General features: G+C 56.6%; 2 protein-coding genes across 4 annotated transcripts; both read right to left on the reverse strand.

Annotated features, from left to right (window-relative positions):
- Positions 1 to 143: 143 nt before the first annotated feature.
- Positions 144 to 23,136, reverse strand: PPFIA3 (PTPRF interacting protein alpha 3). Of its 3 annotated transcripts, none has more exons than XM_080644196.1 (30): positions 22,862 to 23,136; positions 18,146 to 18,400; positions 17,814 to 17,915; positions 17,306 to 17,470; positions 16,878 to 16,952; positions 16,369 to 16,443; positions 15,404 to 15,625; positions 14,487 to 14,633; positions 14,260 to 14,394; positions 13,778 to 13,861; positions 13,487 to 13,618; positions 12,969 to 13,031; positions 12,769 to 12,848; positions 11,647 to 11,791; positions 10,896 to 11,083; positions 9,347 to 9,569; positions 8,559 to 8,722; positions 8,303 to 8,430; positions 7,240 to 7,333; positions 6,972 to 7,053; positions 6,037 to 6,237; positions 4,222 to 4,284; positions 4,032 to 4,058; positions 2,851 to 3,026; positions 2,400 to 2,497; positions 2,018 to 2,193; positions 1,862 to 1,930; positions 1,474 to 1,645; positions 997 to 1,068; positions 144 to 913 (listed from the first exon to the last, which is right to left on the reverse strand). In XM_080644196.1, exons 2-29 carry the CDS (start codon positions 18,383 to 18,385, stop codon positions 1,010 to 1,012), a joined length of 3,585 nt encoding a protein of 1,194 aa, XP_080500322.1. In that variant the 5' UTR covers positions 18,386 to 18,400; positions 22,862 to 23,136; the 3' UTR covers positions 144 to 913; positions 997 to 1,009. The 3 variants fall into 3 exon arrangements, with proteins under 3 accessions (XP_080500322.1, XP_080500323.1, XP_080500324.1); XM_080644197.1 differs by having other exon boundaries at positions 22,858 to 23,136; XM_080644198.1 differs by lacking the exon at positions 22,862 to 23,136 and adding an exon at positions 18,850 to 18,868.
- A 931-nt stretch (positions 23,137 to 24,067) lies between these two features.
- Positions 24,068 to 27,982, reverse strand: LIN7B (lin-7 homolog B, crumbs cell polarity complex component). Its single transcript, XM_080644203.1, has 6 exons — positions 27,875 to 27,982; positions 27,377 to 27,495; positions 27,035 to 27,106; positions 26,218 to 26,427; positions 24,528 to 24,691; positions 24,068 to 24,196 (listed from the first exon to the last, which is right to left on the reverse strand). Exons 1-6 carry the CDS (start codon positions 27,909 to 27,911, stop codon positions 24,181 to 24,183), a joined length of 618 nt encoding a protein of 205 aa, XP_080500329.1. The 5' UTR covers positions 27,912 to 27,982; the 3' UTR covers positions 24,068 to 24,180.
- Between the last annotated feature and the right edge of the window lie 16 nt (positions 27,983 to 27,998).

Below are 27,998 nucleotides of genomic sequence, written 5' to 3' on the forward strand. Positions count from 1 at the left end.
GGCACCGAGGGATTCGGGTGGCGACTGGGGACTTAGGACTCGTGGGTTAGAGGAAGCAGAGCCTGTGCTCCGGGACCTCGGGGTGGTTGGTTGGTTTAAGGTCCTGATAGATAAATAAATCAGTCAACACGGGCGCTTTTTGAAACAGTTCTCTTTACCCGTGATCACTGAGTGACGCCTGAGGCAGGGAGGCCGACCAAGAGTCTGGGGCGAGGGCTTCCCACCGTCCTCCCTCCCCCACGCCACATCGCCCAGTGGCATCGTGGAAAGAGGATTCTCCCATGCAAACCCCGGAGCCGGAGGGGAACGGGGAGCGCACTCTGCGCCCCCCACCCCTGGGGCACGGACACGGCCACAGCACGGGGGGCGGAGGGCCCCGGGGACACGAGACACTGGGGAGAGGGACCCCGCCCACAGCTGACCTCAGGCCACCGGGCACCGGAGGCTGCAGGCGGGACTGAGTGGCACTGGGGGCGAGGCTTGTAGCAGCGAGTCCCCCCTCCCCTCCTTTCGGACGGAGAAGGAAGACTTGGGCCCCGCGACCGGGGAGAAAGGAGAGGGGGCAGCCTTTCCTCGCATGCGGCCCGGGAGGACAGCCCCGCCCCCTTCCCGTGGGGAATGGGCCCCCGTCTCCCGTCGGAAACTGATCAATAAATTACAAAGTAGAGACAAGGGAGATGGAAGTTTGGGGCGGGATTTCTTCCTGCCCTCTCCTTTCCCCCTCTCGGTCCAGTTCATGTGGTTTGGTCCAGGCCCAGTCCATTTGTGAGGCGGGGACGCGCGCTCCCCTCCATTCTGTGCAGATGGTCCAGTCGGCGGCGCGAGCTCCCAGCCGCGCTCCGCGGCGAGACCACACTGGGCAGGAGGGGAGGCAGCCCGGCCTCTGGGAGATTCTTCATCCGAGTGAGGTCACCTACATTGACGCCGGCAGTACGTGGAGCAGTGAAGATCCATTGTGCTGCCCCAACCCCCAGGATCGCCCAGTACAGTCCTCACCTGGAGGCCTGCACTAGCAGGAATAGGTCCGGACCGAAACGCCGTCTGCCCGGGAATTCCCAGAGGTCTGGCCTGGAGGGAAAGCGAGCAGCGGTTCAGCGGGCGCGCGCACCCACACCCACACGCGCGCGCACGCCCTGTCCTCCCCTGGGTTTCTCCGATCCTCAACCCCAAGCTTCCTTCCTTGGAATTCCCCTTCGGAAATGACAGACAGCCTGAATCTTCGCCGGTTTCCCTCCCTTTCCCGCAGATTCGTCCAAGGTGCCCCAGATGACACTAGGCGAGTTCATTTCCCACCCTGGAAAGAGGGTGCGAGATTAATCCATTCCACACCCGGAGGAGAGAGTTGGCATATTGGAGCGGCCCATGTGCCATGAGCGGGGGAGAACGGGCCAGGCCATTTCAGAACCTGGAGGAGGAGGCCGCTGGAATGTAGAGTTGGTCCTTTTCCCACCCCGACGAAGGGGAGCCGCCCACCTTCCGACTGCAGCTTGCGAAGAGGGAGCCCCGGCGAGCCCAGGGCCCCTGCTGCGGCCGAACGAAAGTTAGGAGGCAACATCTCAGCTGAGTCGGGGCTTACACCTCGGAGGTCCTTCTCTCGGAACATCTTCCGCCAGGATGGGGAGCGGCTGAAGGACTTGGCGCTGTCCTAGGTACAGGAGCCGGGCATCCAGTGTGGGACCACGGTCCGGTTCTGACTCCGCCCCTTCCTTGGACTCCACCCCTTTCCGTATTTCGCCGCTTCTTCCACCCCGCCCCTATCCTGGCCCCTCCTCCAACCCCGACTCTGGGCAGTCAAGCCCCACCCCTTCAGCTCCCACCCTGAAGGTGCAAGGAGCCGAGCCTCCTGAGCTGCTGCGCGCACCTCGTCCAGCCGCCTGTCTGTGCCCAAGGAGATGAGGTTACTGAATTCCTTTTCCAGGAGCTGCCGGGCCTGGGGGGGAGAGGTGGGAAAGGGGTTGCAGCTTGCAGACTGCGAGGTGGGGATGCCCAGTATGATCCGGGCCAAGCGGCAGCTCACCTGTGCATTCTGCGTGGGGATCTGCAGGAGCAAGGCCAGGTCGGAGTAGTCAAAGGTCTCGTCCAGGGCCAGCAGCGCCCCGTGCACCCCGCTCTCCGTGAGGTTCGTGGCAAATTCCTTCAGTCCCAGTCCGGACACCCAACCCATGACCCGCTCATTGGACCACACCATCACATCTGGGGACCAAAGGAACCCTCAGCGGCAGGCACCTCCAGTTTAGCCCATACCTTCACCCTCTTTCCTGGCGGTGCCTCCTTTACTGGCTCCACCCCATGGTTTATGGTAGCGCTTTTCTTCTCCCGCCTCCCTCCTCTCCTCTAAATCACCTGCCCCAAACCTCGCCACCTGGCTCCCAGAGGGACTCTTACCCTCTCCTACTCACCTCGGATCTGGGTCTGACTCTCTTCTCGCCTCCGCTCCAAGTCTTTCCGGTCATAGTTGAGCCGTTTCAGGCACATGATCCCATAATGCAGACTCACCCTGAGCAGCAGGGGAAGTGGGGTCACAGAGGAGCCTTCACAACCCCAATGACTGCTGCTCCTGCTGGGCCCTCCCCACTGCCTGGTCTTCTGCGAGAGGTCAGAGTTAGTCCATTGGGTCAGTTCTACTGATTGCCGACCTCAAAGCTGGGGTGCTTTCAACAGGCAGTTCTTATTCACAAACCTGGAAGGGGTGTGGAGTCAACTAGCCAAGGTGTCTCAGAATTTGGACTTTTCCCTATTGACGGAAGGGGCACGGGGGTCGATTTCTGGAGAATCCCACCACCAGTCCCACGGGCCCAGACTCTGCAGGAGTGTGGGCCCCCTGGTCTGTCCCGCCGGCGGCAGCCCCACCTGTGGAAGCTGTCCACCATCTTCAGTTGGCCGCGGAGCTCCTTCTTGTTCAGGTGATCTAACATGCGGGCGTCCACCAGCGACTCCATGAAGTAGCTGCGGTACTGGGGCAGCCCCAGGCTGGGCAGCCAGTCGTTCCCCACCCACTCGTGGTTCATGTCGCCATATGCCAGGATCTGGGGCCAGGGGCAGGTAGGGGAGGGGTCAGGCCCTCGGACCCCTTCCCATGTATGTATGCAAGGGTACAGTCTAACCCCCAACCCAAGGTCGTGCTTTTTCCACCCCTGAGCCGGACAGTGGACCCATCCAAAGGTGTCTCCTGCTCCTTCAGAATGACAGAACAGAGCCTTGTCTACTCAAGTGTGCTCCTTGGACCCACAGCATCACTATCACCTGCGAATTTGCTGGAATTGCAGAATCTGAGCCCCAGGCTACTGAATCAGAACCTGCATTCTCACAAGATCCTCAGGTGATGTGAATTGTACATAAAAGGTTGAGAAGCACTGGTCTAACATGGTCCCAACTCAGAACAGATCAGTCCAACCACACTACTCTCCCCCGAGTCAACAAAATAGATTCTTCCAGCATAGCTGGAAGTGATTCATCCATCACTCTTGCACTGTCCCGAAATATTCACGATCAGCCCAAAGTCCTTCAGGGACTTGAGCATAAGGAAACAATCCATGCCCCGCCTGACCGGAAGCAGAGAGCCGGGCCCACACAGTTCTTTACACCAGGTGAGTTCATGCTCCCCCTTCTTGAGAGCACAGTGGAGCTCCTCCTCCCCAGCTTCTCAGCCAGACGTGCTGCCCCCTCCCCAAATGCTTTCCCCTTTGCCCGGTACACTGGAACAGTCCTTTCCCCTCAGCCAGCGGGAAAACGGGTGCACAGTCTCCCTCTAGTCATAGCAATAGGACAACCCCTGGAGTCCCCACAACCCACGGTAATGGGATGGCCCGTGCACCAAGCTAACAGCTAACCATGGAACCACCGGGCTTCTACACAGACCCCCACCAAGCCACCGTGAGACAGTCCAGAGCCGAGCTCCGCACAGCGCCCCCCCCCCCGCGGTGATGATGGAATGTTCCAGCGAGGATAGGGGCGGGGCTCGGAGAAGAAGGGGCGTCCATGCAGCGTGCACAGCCTGTTCATGCGCCCACTTCCCGCCCCGCGCCCCCTACCTGCTCCCAGCTGATCTCCTTGGTCTCCTGACCCGTTAGTGGGAAGAGGGGAAAGAAGGGATGGGTTAAGGGGCAGGCGAAGGAGGGCGGGAGGAACGAACAGACGGACAGACAGCCACAGACTCGCCCCGCCCCGCCCCTCCCGAGAGAGTTAGTGCCACCCCCAAAGCCGCCGGCAGGGGGCACTCACAGGCTTCGTCGTGGCTGTAAGGGACTCCATCTCCTCATGTGTCATCCACACGTTTCCTGTGGACTGAGGGGCCACGGGTGTTACGGAAGGCGAGAGGGGACTTCCAGACAGGGAGAGGGAGGGGGCCACGCTCCTGAAGGTCAGGTCATGCACGTTTATACACAGTCTACTTTCTGGCTCAGAAAGGCCAGTCACTGCTTGGACAGGCCAGTGACAGAGAAAAGGAATGACCGTTCATTGAGCACCTGCTGCGTATCAGAACTTGGGCTTCGGAGTTGAACAAATGCAGGTTTCCATTGGGGGCCTGCTGGGCATTTTGCCGTGTGGCCCTGTGCCAATGACATCCCCTCTCTTCACACAAACGTGCAGAAAGGATTCAGAGGGAGGTGGCAGATACAGCAAAGGGGCGAATGTTCCGGGGAAGGAGGACGTGTGTTCACATTTATTGAGCACCTGCTCCTAACAACCGCAGGAGTTAGGAATTCATACATGGATTCCATCATGTGCGCCCTGGCCGGTATGGCTCAGTTGGTTGGGCGTCTTCTTATGCACCAAAAGGTTGCCGGTTGGATTCCTGGTCAGGACACGTGCGGGGATTGCAGCCTTGACCCCCAGTAGGGGGCGTGCAGGAGTCAGCCAATCATGTCTGGGTCTCCCATGGATGTTTCTCTCCCCCTCTCACTCTCTGTCTCTCTCCCTCTCCCTTCCTCTCTCTAAAAATCAATAAAAGATCTTTTTTAAAAAAAGATATATGTAGCCGAAACCGATTTGGCTCAGTGAATAGAGTGTCGGCCTGCGGACTCAAGGTCCCGGGTTCGATTCCAGTCAAGGGCATGTACCTTGGTTGCGGGCACATCCCCAGTAGGGGGTGTGCAGGAGGCAGCTGATCGATGTTTCTCTCTCACCGATGTTTCTAGCTCTCTATCCCTCTCCCTTCCTCTCTGTGAAATATCAATAAAATATATTTTTTAAAAAAAGATATATGTAATGACTCCTAAGTGCCAGACACAGCTGTAGAGTCTGGGATGTACGAGGGGAACTTTGAGTATAGACTGAATAGTAGATGAAATTAACAACAACGGTCATGTTCTTCGGTGTAACAAGGGCATGGTGGCTATGTAGGGAAAAGTTCTTATTTTTAGGAGACGCCCGCTGAAGTAATGTGGGGGCTAACGTGTTATGATGTCCACACATTACATTCGAGTGCTTCAGATACCCACATACACGTGTGAACAGCAAGTGTGGCAAAGGGCTAACTGCTGAATTAGGCACCGTACACATAATTTTCTGTATGGAATGAAAGGATAAAACATTAGAAGGCAGTGAATGCTATGGAGGAAAATTAGGTCTTAATGTCCTGGGCAGGTGACTAGTTTAGCTGTTGAGTAGAGAGGCCTCTTGGAGGTGGTGACACTTGAGCTGAGACCTCAGGGATGACAAGGAGCCAGCCTTGGGGGAAACGGGGAGGGGTGCTGCAAGCAAAAGCTGGTGCCAAGGAGCAGAATGAGGGAAGGAGGGGGCAATGGCCTTTCATCAAAGGCCTTGCGGGGAACCATATGGGTTTGTCTTATTCTCCAGAATGGGTCCCTCTGGCTGCGGTTGAAGACAGACTGAAGTTTAGGGGTACAGGGGAGGCAGGGAGACCTGAGGGCAGACCTCTCGCCCCTCCCCCACCCCCAAAGTAATCCAGGTGGCGTAAAGGGAGAATAGGTCTATAGGAAGGAGCTGGAATAAGCAGGCCTGGATTGGCTAGTCTGAAGGCAAGAGGCGGGGCCTTGAGGCAGCAAGGGCTGGGATTGGCCACTGGACACTCACTGTGCGGGAGGAGGCGGGAGCGGAGGGTGAGGTGAGTGAGACCATCTCCTGGATGGCTAGGCGCAGCTTGAGCCGGTGCAGCGGGTTGCTGATGCCGATCTCTCGCTGGATCTCCGTGTCGGACAAGTTGGCCATGATGGCACCACTCTTGACATTGGCCCGGCAGGCGGCCACATACCACGCAGGCATGCCTACCCACAGCTGGACCAGCGAAGGGGGGAAGAGAGAGACAGAGGCAGCGGGGAGACAGACAATATAACATAAGAGGAGAAACGGGAGAGATGGGGGAGAGACAGAAAGAAAGGGAGAGACGGAGACAGAGATATGGGGAAAGGCAGGTGGGGGAAGAACAGAAAGACACAAAGTTCACAGTGGGAAGGAACCAAGAGCAAGTCAAAGGGATGTGAGTCAGAGGGAGACACAGGGAGACAAAGGAGGAGAGTCAGAAAGGCAATGCCGGCGTCAAAAGGGAAAGAGAGGGATGGAGAGAGACAGAGGTCAGGAGAGACACACAGAGATGAGAGACAGACATGGGGAGAGAAAGGAGCAAAAACATTGGGAGAGAGACATGGGGAGAAATATGGGCCACGACAGAAACACAGAGATGAGGAGAGAAGCCGAAAAATAGACAGGGAATCCGAAAGAGAGCGAGAGCGAGAGCGAGAGAGAGAGAGAGAGAGAGAGAGAGAGAGAGAGAGAGAAAGAGAAGCAACAGGAGACCAGCATCCCCAGAGGGGCGGGGGTGGGGGGAGAAGGAGAACAAACAAGAAGGAGATCACAGGAAGCCTGACTCCTTCCAGGGCCGCATCCCCCACCCTCACCCACCCCCACATCTGGGCTAGGAGGGTGGTGCTAGGTGGGCCCAACCAGCCCTAGTGGTGGGGCTGTCACAGGGGTTGAAGGTCAAGAATCAGGGCATTTCTGGGCCCCAGTACCTCCAGCCAGGAGACCACGGTGGGGCCATCCCAGGCGGCAAAGGGCAGGCCCTGGCGGCAGGCCTCTTCCAGAAGTTCGTGCCTGGGAAGAGGGGGCCAGGGCAGGAGCTCTCAGGGGCAGAGACACCCGGCCCTACGGGATGGCCCCCTTCACCACGACCCCCTCTCAAAACACTTGTTATGAATGTAGACATCCTGGCAGGAGGTTAAAATAAAATGCGTGTGAATCTTTGTAAGTCCTCCCCTCCCTCCCCACTCCCACACTCACTTCCTCTTGTTTCTCCGGTCCTTGTCTCCTGGACCTGTCAGCTTGGCTAGCCCCAGGGGGTCAGTGGCCAACGTCTCATCTGAGGGTGTTCCAGCTGGAGGCAGGAAGGGGTCAAAATTTGGAGAGTCTCAGGGGGAAGCAGAATATTTCATGCTGGGGTTGGTGAGAAGGAAGCCAGGAGAGTAGAGGCGCCAAGGGAATAGTAAATGAGGCCACAGAGAGGGAGTGATCAAGCCAGACAGGGACCAATGTCACCTCCCAGGCAATAAATTGGAGATAACCCCAAAATAGGGCATTCGTTGGTCTGGCCTTGTCAGGGTGGCAGTAGTGTGCTGGCACGTGTTTAGCTGACTCCATGAGGAAGAAGGAGATACTCCTTGATTTGTAGCATTTGCCAATTTCTGTGGTGTAAATAATCCCACTATGCCAATTTCAAGCTACCGATGTGATGTCAAGCAGCTCACAAAATGCCTGAAAATTTAACTACTGGCTCTCACAGCCAATACAAGAAGGCTCCAGCACACCAGGTGCTCTGCCTTTAGGATGCTTCTCTCTAAATGGTAAATGAAATAACTATGATTTAGCCCTCCCGTCACTCAAGCAGGCCACAGAGGGCTCTTTCCTCGACCCCCCCCCCCCGCCCAGCCCATCCTCAGCCAAGTCCTGTCCCTTCCACATTGTAAATGAATTACCAAATCAAGGAGGACATGAATGAATGTCAAGTGAATATGTAAAGAAGAAGGAAGAGTCCTGACTGGTTTGGCTCAGTGGATAGAGTGTCGGCCTGAGGACTCAAGGGTCCCAGGTTCGATTCCAGTCAAGGGCATGTAGCTTGGTTGTGGGCACATCCCCAGTGAGGGGTGTGCAGGAGGCAGCTGATTGATGTTTCTCTCTCATCAATGTTTCTAACTCTCTCTCCCTCTCCCTTCCTCTTTGTAAAAACATCAATAAAATATATTTAAAAAAAAAGAAGAAGAAGGAAGAAACAAAGGAGGGAGGGAGGGAGGGAGGAAGGGAGGGAGGGAGGGAGGGAGGAAGGAAGGGGTAGAATCAGGGTACTCACCCAGAGAGGAGCTGTCCCGTCCTGGTGGTCCCATTCGCCCCTTCTCCTTCTTGCCAAAGAGACGACCTATGGATGACTTGATGCTCTTCTTCTTGGGGGCTTTGTGCAGGGAATCTTGGGTGCCCTCACTGGATGAGCAGGACAGAGTGAGGGCAGACCCCATCTGGGAAGCATCCTTTCATCCCAAGTCTTGGTCCACTCCCATTTCATCCTCCCAAGCAAGCCCATCCCTGTCCCATCTCTTGTTCCTGCTGACCTTCCCCGTGAGGGCCCCCCATCTTCCAGAGATCCTGCCTGCAGTGCCAAGGCCTGGGTCATTCTCTCTAGGCGGGCAGAGCGGGGAGTGGGAGGTGGGGTGTCTCCTGGGATGGCTGGCCCCTCCCCTCGTGGAGCCCCAGCTTCATCCTTGGGGACATGATTCTGGGGACAGAGAAGTAGAGAGTCTGGATTAAGTTGGAGTCATATTGGGGGTTCCTCATAGTTGACATATCTACTGGGGGATGTATGAGACATCCCTGGTTTGGGGTACCATTTCTGAAGGCAGCCTAGGTCAAGTGGGATGAAAAGTAAAGCCAAAGATTGCAGTCCCACTGGAGCTAAACAAGCCCATGTTTATAGTTTCCAGCTTATGGTGTCAGTAGTGGGATCTATGTGGCCACTGGGTTACAGGTTCTGGATGCAGAAAAGCTTGGGTTTCAGGCAATAAAATTAATATCTATTATGTATCCCTCAAAGGTCAATTATGAGGATATAATGGTAGTTCTCAAATGTATGTTTAGTCACAGGAGCATTTTTAAAAATCACTTGCAGAAACTTAATGCATAAAACTGGTAAAGGCAGACCAGATCTAACTAGAATACAAGTTAGGGTTCGGGAGCCCAGTGGTTCAGTCCTCCCTTTGGCCTTTGAGTTGGAATGTTTAGGGAAGGGAAGGTTGCTTTTGAAAACCACTGGTGTGAGAAGTTACTGTTGCTCTCTGTTGGGGAACCCTGTTTCTGACCTCCTACCCACCCCACCAAGCTAAGGAGATTTCAGAACACTTACAGCTTTGTCGGTGCCCTCACGGGCAGGACTAGGGGGTGCCAGACGGGGTGTTGAGTGTCCGGAGCTGGGAGGGGAAGGACTGGCAAGGGTAGAGGTGGTGAGGGAGGGAGGCAGTGAGCAGCTACTGCGGTAGCGGCCCAGTGAGTCCAGGCAAGAGCCAGATACCCGGCTCTCCAGTTCTTCTGCCCTTTGTTCTGTTGTCTCCTTCTCCTCTTGGATTAGCCTGCGGAGGGAAAGGGAGAGACTGGTGAGCGGACTGAGGCGGACGATGGGAGAGGGAGTCTGAGGATCCCAATGAGCCAGAAAGCTTAGGGAGGCAAAAATAATTCTGAAGAAGGCATCATGAGGTTAGAGGGTCTTGGTGATTCATGATGTGAATCCACCAAGACTCAAGGGCAGCTGGGGGTCATGATGGGCTCAGGGGGTCATGGAAGCAGATTAGAGACGATGGTCAGGGTCTGCATCAGGATGACCCTGATGATAACCAAGTGGTTCTGGAAAATCATAAAGGGATTTTTATGGGAAAGAGATCAAGTTTCAAGGAGGACAACAAGAGCCAATGCATAATGAGATCAAGATGAGATCTGGGATTCAGAGGTCAACCTAGGGTCTGGGAAAGGCTTAGAATCATTTGTATGTGAGAGCTGATTACTCAAGTCAGAACAAGTCTGAATGGAAGATGGTAGTCATGTTGGCTTACTTGCTGGGCCCAGGAAGGGTGTGTTATTAAGGAATTGCTAAATAAGGCAGTTGCTGGGGAATTGGGGTTTACTTTATTTTTATTTTTTTTAAATATATTTTATTGATTTTAGAGAGGAAGGGAGAGGGAGAGAGAGAGAGAGCAACATCAATGATGAGAAAGAATCATTGATTGGCTGCCTCTTGCACGCCCCCTACTGGGATGGAGCCTGCAACCCAGGCATGTGCCCTTGGCCGGGATCAAACCTGGGACCCTTCAGTCCGCAGGCCTACGCTCTATCCGTTGAGCCAAACCAGCCAGGGCAAGGGTTTACTTTATATAATGGGTGAGTCTTAATAAATTGAGAATTCTTGTTATATATCATCTGTTGGGTAGACATTCTTGGTATGGAGAATTGCAGTTCTTGATGTGTTAAAGTGAGGTTCTTGGTGTTTTGGGATGGGGTGCTTGTGTTGAGAATCTTGGGGTACCAGGACTCTCTCGGTACTCTTTGTGTGAAGCCATTAAATCCATGGTGTCCTGGAGGATTGTTGATGTACTGGATTGAGAATTTTGGTATTTGGAGGTTTAGTCTTTGCTGTATTGGGAAATTGTGAGTACTTGCCTGAGGGATGGATATATATATATATATATATATATATATATATATATATATTCATATATCATATATCATATATCATATATCATATAACATATAGGAGACTTCTGGAGGGAGTGTCGGGCTGGGAAGGTTCCTTGAGGACAGTGGGAGAGGAGCTGGGCTCTGGCCTTCACATCAGACTGCACAGCGAGAGGGGCCGTGGGGTGCGCTCAGGCAGGGCAGTGCCGCAGGACTGGGCCAGTGCTCACTTGATCTCCTTGTTGATAGCTTCCAGCTGCTCCTGAAGCATGATGGCCAGCGTCTGCACGTCGGCCTGCCCACTGGGGGAGAGCAGCTCGGCCCCAAACATCCCCTCCGCCTCCTCCTCATCTGAGCCATCCAGTTCCCCAGGAAACGGGGGTGGCATGGACCCCGCAGGGGCAGATCGCTCCCACTCCTGTGTCTGTGTGGAGACAGAGGGGCCCCAGGCGGGCGGGGGAGGAGATTGGCCCTGGGTTGTCCTTCAGCTCTCCTGACCTTGCCCACCCTCTGTGACCCTGCCCACGTCCCAACACGGACTGCCCTCACCCTGTGATCGAGCCCTCACACTTTTTCCAGCCCTGCTATGTCTCTTGACAGGTCCCTTTTCTTGACCACTCCAACCCTCTGATGACACCACTCCCTCCCCTGATTTCACTGTTTTCTTTGACCCAACTCACTTTTTTCACTTAACCCCACCCATTCTAGGATTCTACACCCTGCCCACCATCCCCCGGAACCAATCCCCCTCACCACCCCATCATTCCTCTAAGGTTCTCACCAGGCAGCAGGATTTCCATGAAGAGACATCCAGGCAAGTGGGGAAAAGGGAGTTGTGGGAGAAGGACAGAAGATAGCATTGGGTCCAGGAGACCCTGCTTCTCCACCCAGCCCCCTCCAGAGCCCCGTGTGATAGACCCCAGTTCCCACTGTTGCCCTCCCAAGCCCTGCTCAGCCCAGGCCCCAGAAGTGGTTGCTGACCTTGGAGGGCTCATCCTTGACCCCTGACCAGCGGCTCCTCTTGCCTGCTCGGCCACTGCCAGCCCCATAGGGGTCCAGGTGGGCACCAGAAGGTAACGTAGGTGCCTGGGAATAACGAAGCTCCAGGGCACTGCCAGGGAGAGACCTGTGGGCATGGAGACAGTCAGAGCCCTGGCTGGCGTGGCTCAGTCGGTCCAGTGTTGTCCCGTGCCCCGAGAGGTCATCGGTTCCATTCCAGTCGGGGCACATGCCCAGGTTTCAGGTTCGATCCCCGGTGGGGGCCCTGCAGGAGGCAGCCGATTAATGTTTCTCTCTCTCTCACTTCCTCTCTCTTTAAAAAGCAATAAAAACAGCCCTAACCAGTTTGGCTCAGTGGATAGAGCGTCGGCCTGCAGACTGAGGGGTCCCAGGTTCGATTCTGGTCAAGGGCATGTACCTTGGTTGTGGGCACATCCCCAGTAGGGGGTGTGCTGGAGGCAGCTGATCGATGTTTCTCTCTCATCTATGTTTCTGACTCTCTGTCCCTCTCCCTTCCTCTCTGTAAAAAATTCAATAAAATATATTTTTTTAAAAAAGCAATAAAAACATATATTTTAAAAACATATTAATAAAGAGGAAGACAGAGACTAAGGGGTCCAGAAAAGAAAAGCTGAACCCTGGTCAGTGTGGCTCAGTTGGTTGGGCGTTGTCCTGTGGACTGAAAGGTCACAGGCCTGATTCCTGGTCAGGGCACATGCCTGGGTTGTGGGCTCGATCCCCCAGAGGGAGCATGCAGGTGGCAGCCCATTGATGCTTTGCTATCACATCACATTGATGTTTCTCTCTCCCACTCCCTTCCCCTCTCTCTAAAAATCTATTTTAAATTTTAAAAAAAAAAGAAAGCTGAGGTAGGAAAGGGCCTTCGGTCAGGAGACTAAGAGAGGGATCTGAGGTCAAAGGTCAGGGAAAAGGATCTGGTGTCGGTGGTCATGAAGTCAGGGGTCAAAAATAAAAGCTATCAGTGGAAGTCTCTGGAAGACAGTGAGTGGCGTCGGTATGGGGAAGATCTAGGGATCAGAAAGGATGAGCTTGGCCAAGGGGGTCCATGGGTGGGGGGTGGAGGGGCAGGAGCGCTGCTGTCACCTGGAGTAGGAGGACGGTGGCCTCCCCCGCAGCTGGTCAATCTCCATCTGCATTCGCTCCATCTCTGCCAAGAGCTGCTCCTGCGGGGAGGGGTCAGAGGTGTCCGGTCTGAATGTGCCCACGGCACAGCCCCGCCCACCTGGTTCTAACCCCAGCAGTGCCTGCCATTGCCCTGGCCCTCCCTCCGAGCCCCTCCCTACTTTGTTGAGCAGCAGCTCGTCCTGGAGTTTCTTCATGTTGGCAATCTCCTCACTCAGTGAGTTCTGTGGGGGACAGGGATGCAGTGAGGGGGGGGAGCCTGAAAGGGACATGCTCTGGGGGCCTGAGAGGAGCCCCATGAATGAGGTGTGCATGAATGGTGAGCTGGAGCACATGGGGGTTGTGGGTCCAAAGATGCAGTGGGGTAGGGGATCCTGTTCCTGGGAGCCCCAGAATTCCACGTCCTGTGTAATCAGAGGATTCAGTTTGAGGGTCCCTAGGATAAGAGGCTTGGGGAAAAGCCAAGAACTCAGGGTACAGGTGCCCCAGAATTCAGCTCTTGGGGGATTTAGGTGAAAGAGTGGTCCCTGCAATACAGCAGAGAAGTCTGTCAGATTCGGGAGGCCCAAGTTTAGGGAGATCTTGGATAATGGGTCCGGGGGAAAGATCTGGGGTCCAGGGATTTGGGCAAGAGGAGGCCCAGGATGCAGGGTTATCAGAGTGCTGGCTTGGGGTGCACCTTCTCCTCCAGCGCCCCCATCCGCTCCTTGAGGTGAAGCTGTAACCGTTCATTGGACTCGCTCAGCAGTTTGTCCACTGTCTCGGACAGCCGCTTATTGTGGTCATCGTTCATCTTCTCCCGCTGCCTGGCCTGCCCAAAGGAGAAGGGGACCGCGGGTGCTCAAGCCCACAGGGCCCTGAGCGCAGCCCCTGCCTGAGCTCCCCTTACCGCCTCCAGGCCCCGCCCCAGGCCCCGCCCCCGCTTCCAGGCCCCGCCCCTCGCCTTCGCTGCATTAGCCCGTTCTCTCACCCGCTGCAGTTCTTGGTTCTTCTCCTCCAACTGGGCCTCCAGCTGCCTGAGGCGTTCCTCGAAATTCCCATGGCGTTCCTCAGCCTAGAGGATGGAACCATGACATCTGACTTTGCCCCACTGGGACCCAGTCAGGCTCCAGTCCCACTTCCTCCAAGACAGGTACCAGGCCCGGCCCTCATCTATGTACGGGCCCTGTTCCTTTCCTCAGTTCATGTTCCAGGCCATCCATCCTTTCAGTCCAAACTAGAGAACTCCTCCCCCCACTCCCCCTGTCCCAGACCTCTACACCCTGCCCCCATTCCAAGTTTTATCCCTTCCCCAATCCCCAGGCCCTGCGTTTTCATCCAGAATCCAGGCTGCATGTCTACTACCCCTCCAGACGCCAGGTCCCGCCCCCTCCAGGCCCCGCCCCTCCTCCAGAATCCGGGCCCCGCCCCCTCCTCCAGAGACTCACGGCCCCGCCCCAGGCCGCCCCTCACTTTATTGAGGGCCGCCACGCGCTGGGCCAGCTGCGCTTCTATCTCAGGCAAGGTCTCGGCCTTCTGCAGCGTCTGCTGCAGCTTCTGCTTGGCGTCGTCCAGCCACTCGGCCAGCTGGCGGCTCTTCTCTTCACTCTAGGGCAGGACAGGGACAGGAGAGGAGCGGAGCTGGGTCTTACGGCCAGGACCTCGTCCCCAGCGCCCCTTCCCTGCCGCGGCGCCCCTACCTGCCGGTACAGCGATTCCTTGCTGGCCAGCTCGTTCTCCAGCTTGTCGTTGGCGTCGTGCAGCGACGTGGCCTCGCGCTGGGCACTCAGGTAGCGCTTCTCCAGCGTCGTGATCCGCTCCTCCATGTCCTCCCGCTGCGCCAACGCCTGCAGAGGTGGCAAAGGGCCACGTGGACTACAGCTCCCCAAAGGCCCTGCGGGGAGCCTAGGCCTAGAACCCCAAATCAGGCACCCCAGGGTACCCTGGGAAATGAAGTCCCCTGGCATCCGGGCGTCAGAATGGTGGAACCAAACCTGCCAAGAGCCCCCAGGAATAGACGTTAGGTCCCTGCTTCTTGAAAGTGAGAATGGTGGTACCACACGGTCCAGTCCGTGAGCAGCACTTAGACCCTCCCCATGTGAATGGTCCTGAGGCTCAGGGGATGGGAAGTCTCCTCCACGCTTCTTGGACCACTTGCCTCAAAAATCCAGGACTTAGCCCTAGCCCGTTTAGCTCAGTGGATAGAGCGTCCGCCTGGGGACTGAAGGGTCCCGGGTTCGATTCCGGTCAAGGGCACATGCCTAGGGTTGCTGGCTCGACCCCCAGTAGGGGGCGTGCAGGAGGCAGCCGATCCATGATTCTCTCATTGATGTTTCTATCATCAGCATTTGCCGATGATAACATCACTAGGAACGGTTCCTGAGAGCCCACTGTGTATGTGCCACACGCCAACCCTCTGACAAAGCTGTAAGTCCCATGTTACAGGCGAGGAAACTGAGGCTCAGAGAGAGGAAGAGAGTCTACACAGCTTGTGAACTGATTTCGGGTTCCACCATTCCTGAGCTCTGTGACTTTGGGTGAAGGGAGATGGGGAAGGGTTATTGGGGGTCAGGGGGGGCGGGAATAGAGGGCAACCCACCGGCGGCTCCGGCCTCACCTCCTTGAGGTCGCGCTGGAGCTTGACGTTAGCTTCCTCGGCCTTACCCAGCTCGCGGTGGGCGGTGCCCAGCTCCTCCTCCAGCTGGCTCATCTGGCGGCACAACACCGCCAGGCGCTCCCGCAGCTGGCACACCTCCGCACGCTGCCGCTCCAGGGCTTCCTCCAGCTCAGCCGTACGGCGGTTGGATTCGCCTCCAGGGCCCAGGCCATTGGCAAGGGTCTGAAGTGGGGACCGTGAGGAAGGAAGGGACAGAACCCAGAGTGGGGAAACAGATAGAAAGAAAATGCCAGGTGAAAACAAAGTTGGTGGGGGTGAGTGGACAGAGTGAATCAAAGATCAGTAAGGGTGCCCTGCCCGTGTAGCTCAGTGGTTGAGCATCGAACTATGAACCAGGAGGTCACGGTTTGACTCCCCATCAGGGCTCCAGTAGGGGGCGTGAGGAGGCAGCCAATCAATAATTCTCTCTCATCATTGATGATTCTCTCTCTCTCTCCCTCTCCCTTTCTCTCTGAAATCAATAAAATTTTTAAAAATGTATCAGTAAGGGTCATGGAGGTCACAGTAGCTAGCTAGGTGACCTGAATCAGGTCCTAGGAGCTCAGATGTCCCAGGGTCAGTGAGGATCATATCAAACATTAAAAGGACCATCACAGCCCAGCTGGCGTGACTCAGTGGGTGAGCACTGACCTATGGACCCAGGGGGTCAGGGTTCGATTCCCCGTGAGGGCACATGCCTGGGTTGTGGGCTTGATCCCCAGTGTGGGGTGTGCAGGAGGCAGCCAATCAATGATTCTCTCTCATCGTTGATGTTTCTACCTCTCTCTCCCTCTTCCTTCCTCTCTGAATTCAATAAAAAATATTTTTTTTAAAAAAAGGGCCCATCACAAAGTCAGAGGAGATTGGAGGTCAGAGGGATGAGGATCAATGAAGAGCAGAGGGAGCGAAAGACTTCCACCTCTTACCTGCCCGTCCCCATCCTTGCCGGGCTCCTCCAGCCCGGATCGGCGCCTAGACAGCTGCTCTCGAAGGTTCAGAGTCTGGGAACGGGAAAGGGAAATCAGTGCAAAAGGAAGATTAGTTCCTCCCCACTGGCCCCAGCCCTCTAAGGAGAGGCCATAGGAGCCTTGGGGCCTGCTGGAGCCTGAGACCCTGGGCTCTTGTTGTATCTCTCCTTAGCTTCCCAGCAGGGAGGGGGTTTGGCCTTCCTCTTGTCCTCTTTAGCCCTGACGTTTCCCATCCAAACATTTCCTCGGAGTGGGTTCTTCCTGTTGGCGCCAGCTGCTGGTTCTCAACTTGGTCTCACTTTCACTAGGCCGTTCTCCTTGTAGCGCTTAGGAACCCCACTGGTTCTCTCCAGAGTCCAGCCCCATTAGTCCTCTGCTCTAGTCTTGCCCCCAACAGGTTCTGGAACCCAGAATCAGCCCACCCCATTGGGAGGTCCTTAGTCCCTCCCTCCCCTTCTTGGCCTCACCTCCTGGTTGCTCATCTCCAGCTCCTCTTCTAGAACAGCCACCCGCTCCAGCGCCATCCGCAGCCGCTCCCGGACCTGGGGATGGGGCAGGACGGGAATGAGATGGAGATCAGATCCAATCTAGGACAGCTGGCCATGGTGAAGAACACCCTGGAACAGGCCTCATACGGAAGGTTAGAGTTCCTCTATCTATAATGGATGTGCAGCCCCAACCTGCCACCAAAGCAGCCCAGCCACGGGTAGCCCCGCCCTCGTTCACTTTTCCATTATCAACCAGTCAGGTCAGTCTGCAGAGCCAGTCGATCGGAGTCAACTTCCCCCCCACTTAGGACATCCCCAACCAACCACAGCCAGAATCTCTCCAGTTCAGGACAGCCCCAGCCACCTGCGGGTTTCCCTTCTACAGCCAGGCTCTTCCATTCTCACACCTTCTCATCCAGGGCCTTGTGGTGCTCGAAGAGGGACTTTAGAGCCTTGAGCACCTCCACCTCAGAAGAGACCCCGCCGGGGGACTGGGCCTGGCGCTTCACCACGGTCATGCGCAGTGACCGCTCGTGTCTGGACACCAGGCACTCCAGGTGTTCCAGCAGTAGCTGCAGGGACAGGACACCGGGTCAAAGAGGCAAGGAAAGAGAGGAAGGGTAGACAGGAAATGTGGGTCAGACAGGTGGGTTGGACACATGGGGAAAGAGGTGAAGCCAAGGAAAAGGTAAGGAATGAGAAAGGTCAGTAAGAGAGGGATATCCGAGGTAAGAGGCGGAGTCAGGAAGGAGTGGCACAGAAATAGAGACCGTTATGGAGAGGGGGAGAGACAGGAAGGAAGGAGGGGACCAGAGGACACCAGCCGAGAAGTGGGATCAGGGAGAGGACAGCACCCCAGGTGGTCAGACAGCAGCACCGCGAGGCCCCGCCTGCACCGCGTAGCAAGGCGCTCACCCGCGTATTGTTCCGTTCGGCCTTCAGCTCCGCAATCTCTTCTTCCCGCTCCAGCAGCTGCTCTCGACATAAGTTCAGCTCCTTCGTCAGAGCCGCAAACTCCTGTGCAGATGTGGGCAAGATCGGGACAATCAGATCAATCCTTCCCCACCTCCCACATTGAACGGAACTGTTGAAAAGCCCCGCCCTCCCTGATAAGCCCCGCCCCTTTCAGCGACTCAGGCCCCGCCCCTCGACGACAGAGCCCGCCCCTGACCCCTCCCTTCCACGCGCTATGCCCCGCCCCCTCCACGCCTTCACCGCTCGAGGCCCCGCCCCGGCCCCGCCCAGACCTGGGGCAGCGCGATGCTGAGCTGCCGCTGCAGGGAGTCCTTCTCGTGGCCCAGCTCGCGCAGCCGCAGCTGCGCCGTCGCCAGCCCGTCCTGCGCCTCGCGCAGCGTCTCCAGCAGTCGCTCGCGCTCCGTGAGCATCGTGACCATGAGGCGCTCCAGCTCGCCGCCCGCCTCGTCCGGGCCCAGCGCCGAGCCCCGCCGGCCATCCTCGCTGATGGTGGGCATCACCTCGCACATCATGGCGGCGGTGCTGGCCTGCATGGGCAGCGAAGGGGCAGGGAACAGAGACCGGCCTCGTCAAGGCGCAGGCAGAGAAACAGACATGGCCACTCTGCCAATACATTGAGGAAACTGAGGCAGAGCCACCCAGGCATTGCACCGGAAAAACTGAGGTCTGTTCATTCTGATCATGGCATAGGATAAACTGAAACCCATTGCTCTGGCTACCTGGGTGAGAGCATTTGGGGAAACTGAGGTCAGTCTCCATCAGGCACCGACAGCAAATCTAGGCCCAGCCTAGTCCTCCACAACGAAGCCAGGTGACCCAGGTACTGCCTGAGTGAATGTGGAAAGGCCAGCCTCTACCTTTGGGCCATGCTAAGAATCCCCCTCAACCCACTGCAGGAGTGACAAAACTGAGCCCCAGCCAGACCATGACTTCAGGAGGACACAGGACTGGGGTCACAGAATTAGGTCAGTGGTACCTGATTAGCTGCTATCCAGCTCGATGCCCCTCTTCTTCAGTTTCTCATCTGGACCTCAACTCCAGAAGAATCTAAAGACCCACTCCACATGGAGAGGGGGGAGCATGGGGGAGGGCGGGTGGGCTAGCCATCTCCCACAATCCAGGTGACCAAGATCCAGCTCCCTCCTTCATCAGGTCCTGGAGTTCCTGCCCCAAGACTCAGGAGTCTGAGCCTCCAGTCCCCTCCTTCCCAATCCCGGGAGTCCGAGACTACACCCTCTCCTCTGTCTGGGCTTTAGGCCTCCAACCTCAGACTCAGAAATCCCAGCCTTCAGCCCTGACCGGTTTGGCTCAGTGGATAGAGCATCAGCCTGCGGACTGAAGGGTCCCAGGTTCAGTTCCCGTCAAGGGCATGTACCTTGGTTGCGGGCACATCCCCAGTAGAGGGTGTGCAGGAGGCAGCTGATCGATGTTTCTCTCTCATCGATGTTTCTAACTCTCTATCCCTCTCCCTTCCTTTCTGTAAAAAATCAATAAAATATATTTTTAAAAAAAAAAAAAGAAAGAAAGAAATCCCAGCCTTCAGACCCCTGCTCGCCCAGAACCCAAGAGGCCAGGCCCCCAGGACCCAGGAGCTGGGGCGCACAAGCTGTGGGCGGAGATGAATGGAGTTCTCCTGAGCCACTCCCTCCCACACATCAGGTCGGACAGGTCCAGCTGGCCCAGCCGAAAGCAGGAGGGACTTTCATTTGCTTCCCCCCTTTCCCTCTCTCCCACCTGGCAGTGGCATAACTGGTTCTAAGAGTAGATAATTCCCAGCGCCACCCAATTTTCGGACTGTGTCTAAAGCCTGGGACTGGGCCTTGGACTCCTGAGAGGAGAGAAGGGAATGGAGAGCCCTGGGGCCTGGGAGAGCAGGCAACTGGGTCCCTTGGGTCTTTGGACAGGTACATCTGAGAATCTAGACACCTGAATCCTAGCACTCAGAGGCCAGATTCAGGAATATGTTCATAAGAAGGCAGGCCAGCCTTAGGCCCCAAACCAACATGGTATCTGAAACCCAGAACCTGGTCAGGGCATGCAACACAAGATGCTTTAAGGAAGCTGTTCTAGAACTTCAAATTCACTGAGAAGGAAACAAAACACAGCAGCGCTGGGCACAGATCTAGAAAGCCACCGGCATGTAGGTACAGCACAGAGTGCAAAAAGAACATATCCTTCCACGTTTATAATGTGAGCTGGGTAAGAGCTGCACTTCGGGCATATTCTAGGAGCCTGGTATGAAACGTTGAACCAGCCAAGAGCAATCAATAACTTAAAAAGCAACTGGGTGACCTCAGAATGATATCTAAGAATATACCTAATGCAATGCACAACAAACCTAGTCGGGAGACATAATCTAGAATGCAAAATCTACCAGAGATGAGGGTATAACAGGGTTTGCAATCTTGGTTTTATCCTGTGTCTAGATAATGCTAGAACTCAGAATGAAAAAGAGATGCTCTAGAATTCAGAACATGCCCTGGAGGTGAAGAAAAACCTAGACAGTAGCAAGGAGTTTTCTGGAACTTAGTCGTGCCTGGGGGAAGATGTAGAAGGATGCATGCCTGGAATTGAGAATTTACTGGCATAAGGCCTGAGCTGGCAAAGGAGAGATAGGGTGCTCTGGGAATGAGGACATTTCTAAGCTGAAGACTCCAGAAGAGGGGAGAGCCTAGAGCATGATTAGAATGCTGATGTGGCAGAAAGAGGAGGAAGCCCACAATCCACCAGGGGACAAGTTCTGAACCAACATCACACTAAGGAAAAGGTGGACGGAGAAGGTGGGAATGGAATGGATGGGCCTAGAACCTAGAACCCGAGAAGGAAGAGGTAAAGTAGAACACTTCAGTGGGAGTCTTCTAGATTGTAGACTGTAGAATTGGATGGAACCTGAAGCAGGAAATACATTCTAGAGTTGATAGCACAATTAAAAGACTAGAGCACATGCCCTGGCTGGTTTGGCTCAGTGGATAGAGCATCGGCCTGGGGACTGAAGGGTCCCAGGTTCGATTCCCAGTCAAGGTCACACGCCTCGGTTGCAGGCTTGGTCCCCAGTGGGGGGCGTGCGGGAGGCAGCCGATCAGTGATTCTCTCTCATCATTGATGTTTCTCTCTCTCTCTCTCCCCCTTCCTCTCTGAAATCAATAATAAATTAATAAATACTAGATCACATAATTGGAAGACACACATTCTTCTAGAACTTAGAATGTCCCTGGGAAGAGAATGGAATGTAGAACAATGCCAAGGATATGGCTGGAAATTTTAGCAGAGAATAAGCAAGGACTGGATCCTGTCCCAAGACATAGTGGGATCAGAATTTGGCTTGCGGGGGTTATTTCGGTATTTGAATTCATCTGGGAAAAGACATGCCTAGAATGTAGCATCAAGCCTGGAACTGAGAACATGCCTTGGGTGACGATGGAACAGAGATGTTGACTGGGAATGTTCCAGGATCTAGAAAGAGTCTAGAATGTGGAGTGTTGCAAGGGCAATGCTTAACTGGAAATGTGCAAGACAGTGAGTAGGTTCTAGATCATCGAATGAGCCTAGGCCACAGAAGACATTTGGAGGAAGGGATGTATGTTTGGCTCATAGTCTGAGAGAGTGTATTCAGAGAATATGGGCCTCGGAAGGCAATGGGGTGCCAGAAATATCTCAAGAAGCTGGGTCTCAGGGGAGAGAATAGAGTCCCGGGCAGCTCAGCAACTGAGATGAAATGGGGATGAGGCAGGAGTCTGCCAAGGCCGCTGGGAGCTGTGGAGTTTATAGGGGGATGGTGAGACCATGGGGACCTGGGTCCCTAAGAGTAAGAGATGAGGAGCTAGAAACCTGGGCAGGAGGAGAGCAGATCTGGGGACCTGGACTCCTGAATCCTTGTGGAGGTAAAGGACAGGGGGTTGGGGGCGGGGGCTGAGGCAAATGGCCTCAGTATAGGCTGGTGACCAATACAGAAGCTAGGATCTGAACGCCTGGGTCCCTGAGGGGGTGCAGGGCTGGGGACAAGGCATCTAGTCTTCAGGGGCGGAGATAGGGGGTGGGGAGGCAGATGCCAAAGTATGGCATTAACAATTGCATTCTGAGTCCCTGAAAGGGAGAGTCATGGCGCCTGAATCCCTAAGGGGGCAGATGCTGGGGTACTAGGATGCTGGGTATATTTGCCTGAGGAGCGCAGGGGCTGTTGAACTGGGTGTCTAAAGGGACAAAGGCTGGGAACCTGGGTCCCCGGATGCCAATTACCCTAAGGTGGATAGGGCAGGAACCTTCAGAAGCCTTGACTCCTGAAGAAGGTGCTGGGGTCCCGGAAATCTAGGGTGCTGAGGACCGGGCCCAGAGTCTGGCCAGCGGAACCCTGAGTCCCGGGTGTCCGCGTCGGGGAGGGCCCGGGTATCCCCGGGTCAAAGGCGCGGCAGGGGGGATCCCCGCGCCGCCGGCGCCCCCTTTCTGGCGGTGGCAGCAGGAGGTGGGGGAGGCGAGGCTGCCGAGCGCGCTGACCATGGACAGCTCCAGAGCGGGCCTGTGTCCAGGGTGGCCGCGGGTCGGCCTGGACTGAGGGATGCGGCCGGCTGCTGGAACCGAAGGGCTGGAGATGGGCAGACGGGGTGCGCGAAAGGGGCACTATGCGGACGCGACGGGGGACGGACGGCCCTCGCCTGGGGAGTGTGACACAGCCGCGGCGGGTGTCTGGGGCTCTCCGGTCTGGGCCGAGGAGGAGGATCTAGATCCAGAGGGGTTCCCAGGGTTGAACTGAAATCCAGGCTCCTGGGCCCTGGAGGAGGCGCAAGGCGGCAGTATGCCTGGGATTCTAGGGTTTGGTTGGGGACTCTGAGAGCCGGGAGGGGCACACCTGACTCTCTGGGGTTGGGCTGTGAAATCTGGGCGCTGGGGTCCCCGGGGATGAAGAAGGGAATCCAGGATCTCGTAGAGGCGGGGAAAGCTAGGCGAGGGGTCCCCTGGGTGGGCGCTGCCTGGCAGGCCGGGCTCTTACCTACCTGGTCCGCGGCGGCTGCGGGCGGAGCTGGGCTGCAGGAGGGACGTGGGGTGGGGTGGGGGGACCGGGCGGGGCCCCTGGCGGCGGCCGGGGCCCGGATCTGTAGCTCTGGAACCCTGTCTCCGCCGCTCGCGCGGGCTCCGCGTCTCTTGCTCCGGCTTGGGCGCTGGGGACCCCACTCCCTCTCACAGTCTTACAGCCCTCTACCCCCTAAAATAGTCCCCTAACCCTGTCACCGTTCAGCCTCCCCCCACGAGGCCGCAGCCGCCAGATTCAGGGGTGCCCACCAGCGCCCCCAAAATCCCACCTTCCCCCCCAAAATTCCCTCCTCCCTCCCCCCCAACAGCTCCCGGGCGGTCGTGGCCCCTTTAACAGGAGACTGACAGACGGCTCTGAGTGGCCAATGGGAAGCAGTGTCGGCACCGGCAGGAGGCTAAACCCCGCCTCCGCACGGGCCGGGAGGGGTCGCGCGGGCGGAGAGCGGGAGGCGGGGCTCAAGACATGTCAGCCAATAGGCGTGCGGCGTGAGGCAGCTGGGGCGGGAGGCGGAGCCCGGCAGGGAGATGATGTCACCTGGAGCGAGTGGCGTGCGGCGTGGAACGCGAGTCGCGACCCCGGATCCCGGCGGTGGCGCGCGCCGGCCCTCGCGCCGCACGAGACAGGAGGGGTGGGCGGGCGGCGAGGTGGGAGTAAAGGTTGTATTTTAAGGCGGGGGCGACTCCCGGAGACGCGTTTGGGTTGCAAGGTGGGGTGAATGGCAGGTCGGCAAGTGCACCTTACTCTGCAATTCCTGCGCCCGCCTCGCCCGCCTCGGGAACTGCACGCGGCACCCCACCCCGCCTCCCACGCTGGGCTCCCCCGGCGGACAAGGTTAATGGTTCGCTCCGCCCCGCCCACACAGAGGACACCCACTGGCTCCCCGCAGCGTTTCAGCACTCGTGGGTAGGACCAGCTACAGAAGGGGTTTGGCCTTCATCCTCAGACTCTCCTAAGGGTGGGGGGCGTTGTCTTCACGTCTGAGCTCGCACTCAGACTCAGTCTGGGTCCCAGCCTCCACCCTTGGACTTGTCCCTTAGGAAGCTGTCCAGCTTCTACTACCTTCAGACCTGCGAGAAATTGTGTACCTCAGCTTCTTCAGGGCCTGGTCTCAACATCAGCTTCTTTCCCTCCCCCACCTCTCAAGACCCTCTAACCCCGGGATGCAGGACAGACACACAAACACTCAATGAGGGGCAAAGATCTTTAAATAAGGAGCCGGTGACAATAAATACTGTACAGGGAGAGGGGAGAGCGGGAGGGTCCAGATCTGTGCTTTCAGCCTCAGGACTCCAAGGACCTGCAAGGAGGGTGAAGAGAAGGGAGCCAGGCTCAGGGTAAGGGGCCCAGGGAGGGATGGGGAAGAGCCAGGACTGGGGTTCCAGAACCAGGGCTGAGGGAAGGGGGTTGAGGAATTCCAGGGAGAGGAGGTCCAGATCTTGGGATGGGAGTCAGCTAAGAGTCCCCCAGGGTTTTAGCCAGAATGGCTTGGGGTGAGAGTCTGAGTCAGGGTCAGAATCCCAGGAGAGCACCCATGGCTGGGGGTGGCAACCAAGATTTCAGGAATCATTGGGAGCCTGGGGATAAGGGAGGCCGTGGAGACCCCTGGGGAATGGCGGCAGAGGGCTCACGAGTAGCTCTGGTGCTGCTGGCGCCGGCGGGCAGAGCGCATCTTCTCAAAGCGGGCCTCCATCTCCTCCAGCACACGAGGTGTGTAACGCACCACCAGCTTCACCGAGCCCTGGGCCGCCTTCAGCAGCTCCACGGCCTTCTCATGCTGCTCACCCTCGACGCTCTGCAGGGAAGTGCACAGACAGCTGGGCGTGGGGCCCACCACTCTCACCCAACCCCCACCCCGGAAACAGGCCCAACTGTAAGTGATCTGCTACCAACCCTGAGGTGCCCAAACCTCATCTCCTCAGGGGAGAGTCATTAACTCTTGGCTCAGTGTCCTCCCCCAAAATTTTCCAGGTTCCTCACGTCAGGGACAAACCCCATATGCCCTCAGTCACCGAGCCAGACCTCCAGGACCATCTTTATCCCCTCCCTCCCCCAGACCTGCTAGCAGCCCCATGCCTCCTGCCCTGACTCCCTCTTCTTTGTCCCCACCACCCTGGCCCCAGCTGAGGCTTGGTCCTCTCCACAGTGGACTCTCACTCTAGTCTCCTCCCTGGCCTTCTGGCCTCCAGCCTCTCCTCTCAGCCCATTCCCCACAGAGTCCCAAAGGAGTCTTTCTACTACTCCAAGCTGAGCCTCCCCTCCCCTACTCACAGCCCTCCTATGGCCCTCCAGAACCCTTGAGAAAAAGTCCCAGCTTTCTAGGCTGGCACTCAGGCCCAGCAAGGCTGGCCCCAACCACCCATCTCGTTATGCCCCCATTTACTATAAAAACTAGCGATTTTATGCCGAAACCGGTTTGGCTCAGTGGATAGAGCGTCAGCCTGCGGACTGAAGGGTCCCGGGTTCGATTCTGTTCAAGGGCATGTACCTTGGTTGCGGGCACATCCCCAGTGGGAGGTGTGCAGGAGGCAGCTGATCGATGTTTCTCTCTCATCGATGTTTCTAGCTCTCTATCCCTCTCCCTTCCTCTCTGTAAAATATCAATAAAATATAAAACAAAACAAACAAACAAACAAAAAACTAGCGATTTTAATAACCTGCATGCCCAGCCCTCCATCAGAACCAAGCTCTTTCTCTTTATCTCACAGGAGTGTCACAGCCCCTACCTGCCACAACCTCAGCCAGTAACACCTTCTCTACCTTATTTGCCTGGAGAACTCCTACTCATCCTTCAAACCCCAACTCAAATGTTCCTTCCTCTACAAAAACTTCTTTCATCTACCCTGGTCTGGTGCTATATCACAATGCTTTGTGCTTCCTCATTATTATCTCCCTGATTGGGGCTATTTCACTCAGGGTTTATCTCCCTCATCAGAGAGGGAGTTCTTTTTTTTTTTTTTTAATATATTTTATTGATTTTTTTACAGAGAGGAAGGGAGAGGGACAGGGAGTTAGAAACATCGATCAGCTGCCTCCTGCACACTCCCTACCGGGTATGTGCCCGCAACCAAGGTACATGCCCTTGACCGTAATCGAACCCGGGACCCTTGAGTCCGCAGGCCGACGCTCTATCCACTGAGCCAAACCAGTTAGGGCAGAGGGAGTTCTTGAAGGTAAGAGCTGAAGCCAGTTTTTCTCAGGGCCTGCAGCAGTGCCTGCACTTGGCTGGATATAGGGGTAGTGCTCAGTCAGTGTGTGTTGAATAAATGTCAAAAACAAGGACAGACTTTGACCCTAGCCCGGCCCCAGCCTCCCACTCACCACACCATTCACCGACAACAGCTGGTCCCCACGCTTGAGGCCTCCGTGGCGGTCAGCCACACCTCCAGGAATGACACGGGAGATATAGATGGGCGAGTTCTGCTCCTTGCCCCCCATGATGTTGAAGCCCAGGCCCTCCTCTGTCTTGGGCAGCTCCACTACCCTGGGATGTGCATGGCCCTCACTGGCGGTGAAGGCAGCAACTGTGGCCTGGGAAGACAGGAAGCATGGGGAGGTGAGGGCTTCTCCATCGTGGACATGCGGACTAGGGTGGAGGATCTGGGCCAGGGAGAGCTATTGAGGCCAGATAGCTTTTCCCAAGCACGAGGTGCCTGCCACAGTTCAAGAGATTATTTCATAGTGACTGCATGTCCCTTTTGGCTCACTTTGATGGTTCAGACATGTCAAAGAGAAAGTCTCCATTTGGTGTGAATGTATCTTGAATACTCAACACTTGCCAATCTCACTTTTTAACAGAGAAAAACGAGGCCTGGAAGAAGCTGATGGCCTCCAGGAAGCAGCAAGAACGGCATCTAACTCTGATTTCATCAGATTTCAGTGTTTACTGATATTTCATTGTTTTCACTGGATCGGTGTTTAAGGTTATCTTCTAGTCAGGCATTCGGTACTAGTTTCAATTTGTAGTAGAAAAAGATGCCTTTCATGACATTTATGAGAGATTACTTAAAATAAACTATAAATAAGTAATAGTAAGGGTGGTACAGAGATTTGGCAAAAAATCATGAAGGAGAAACCAGGAATGAATGACATTAGGAAGTTCCGGGATGCTGTGAGTGATGGGGTGGAGGGCGCCTACCTTGGCTGTGGCGTGGGCCCGGATCTCAGCGCTGCCGGTGATGTCCAGCGTGTCATAGAGCTGCTCATACACCTGTGAGGATGCAGCAGCATCAGGGACCTGCCAGCTCCCTCCTCTCCCCAACACAGGAGTCCAGGCCTGGCCTCTCCCACCATGAACGGTCCCACCCCACACCTGGAACGGAAGGAAACTACAACTCCCAAAGAACCCCGGAGCTGACGCACGGACACCCCCCGAGGCGGGCCGCCCCGGGCGTTGCTGGGAGGCGTAGTCCCCGGCCTCGGGGCGACCAGGAAGAGCACTGCAGCCGCCCACTCGTGCCCGGCGCCGCGCGGCGCTCACCTCGCGGATGGCTGAGCAGAAGCGGCTCTGCAGGACGCGCTGGAGGGCCTGCAGCTTCTGCGGGGGCAGCTCCCCGCTGCGCTGGAGCCGTTCGAGGAGCTCCACCGCCCGGGACACGTCTGCGGGGCGGGGGCGGGCGCGTAGACAGAGTCAGAGACACCAACACGCAGAGAAGTCCCGAGAGATGCGGCCAGAGACCGAGTAAGGGCCAGCGCGGACAGACCCGGGAAGGGCAGCTGGGTCCCGATCGAACGCCCACAGAGTCGCCAGTGGCAAGGGCGCCCTTCATCCCCGGGGCCCCCATATACACCCAGGAAGGGGTGCAGTGGGCGCCCCTCCCCGCCCGCTCGCCCACGGACCCTCCCACACCCACTAACCGCGCGACTCACGACGCCCCGCCCCGCCCACCCCCGCCCAGCCCTTGCCGGGGGAGGGGCGAGGGCGGGGGTCCAGGACGCTGGCCTCGGCCGGGTGGGCAGGGCCCCTTGGCGCGCTTACCACGCTCCAGCCCCAGCGGCTCCACCAGCGCAGCCATGTCGGCGCCGCTGCGGCGAGCCGCCCGCCCGCCCGGTTGCCAATGGGGAGGGCGGGGCTTCAGGAGACCACGCCCCCGGCGACGGGC

This window comes from Plecotus auritus (genome assembly GCF_963455305.1).
Source record: "Plecotus auritus genome assembly, chromosome: 10".
In the NCBI taxonomy this organism is placed as follows: Eukaryota; Metazoa; Chordata; class Mammalia; order Chiroptera; family Vespertilionidae; genus Plecotus; species Plecotus auritus.

Coding starts and splice junctions, on each gene's coding strand:
- PPFIA3 (XM_080644196.1), bottom strand. CDS start 18,385: ATGATGTGCGAGGTGATGCCCACCATCAGCGAGGATGGCCGGCGGGGC. Junction 17,471..17,813: donor CCGAACGGAACAATACGCGG/GTGAGCGCCTTG, acceptor CTGTCCCTGCAG/CTACTGCTGGAACACCTGGA. Junction 14,395..14,486: donor AGGAATCGCTGTACCGGCAG/GTAGGGGCGCCG, acceptor GTCCTGCCCTAG/AGTGAAGAGAAGAGCCGCCA.
- LIN7B (XM_080644203.1), bottom strand. CDS start 27,911: ATGGCTGCGCTGGTGGAGCCGCTGGGGCTGGAGCGTG. Junction 27,107..27,376: donor TCTGCTCAGCCATCCGCGAG/GTGAGCGCCGCG, acceptor GCATCCTCACAG/GTGTATGAGCAGCTCTATGA. Junction 26,428..27,034: donor GGGCCCACGCCACAGCCAAG/GTAGGCGCCCTC, acceptor CTGTCTTCCCAG/GCCACAGTTGCTGCCTTCAC.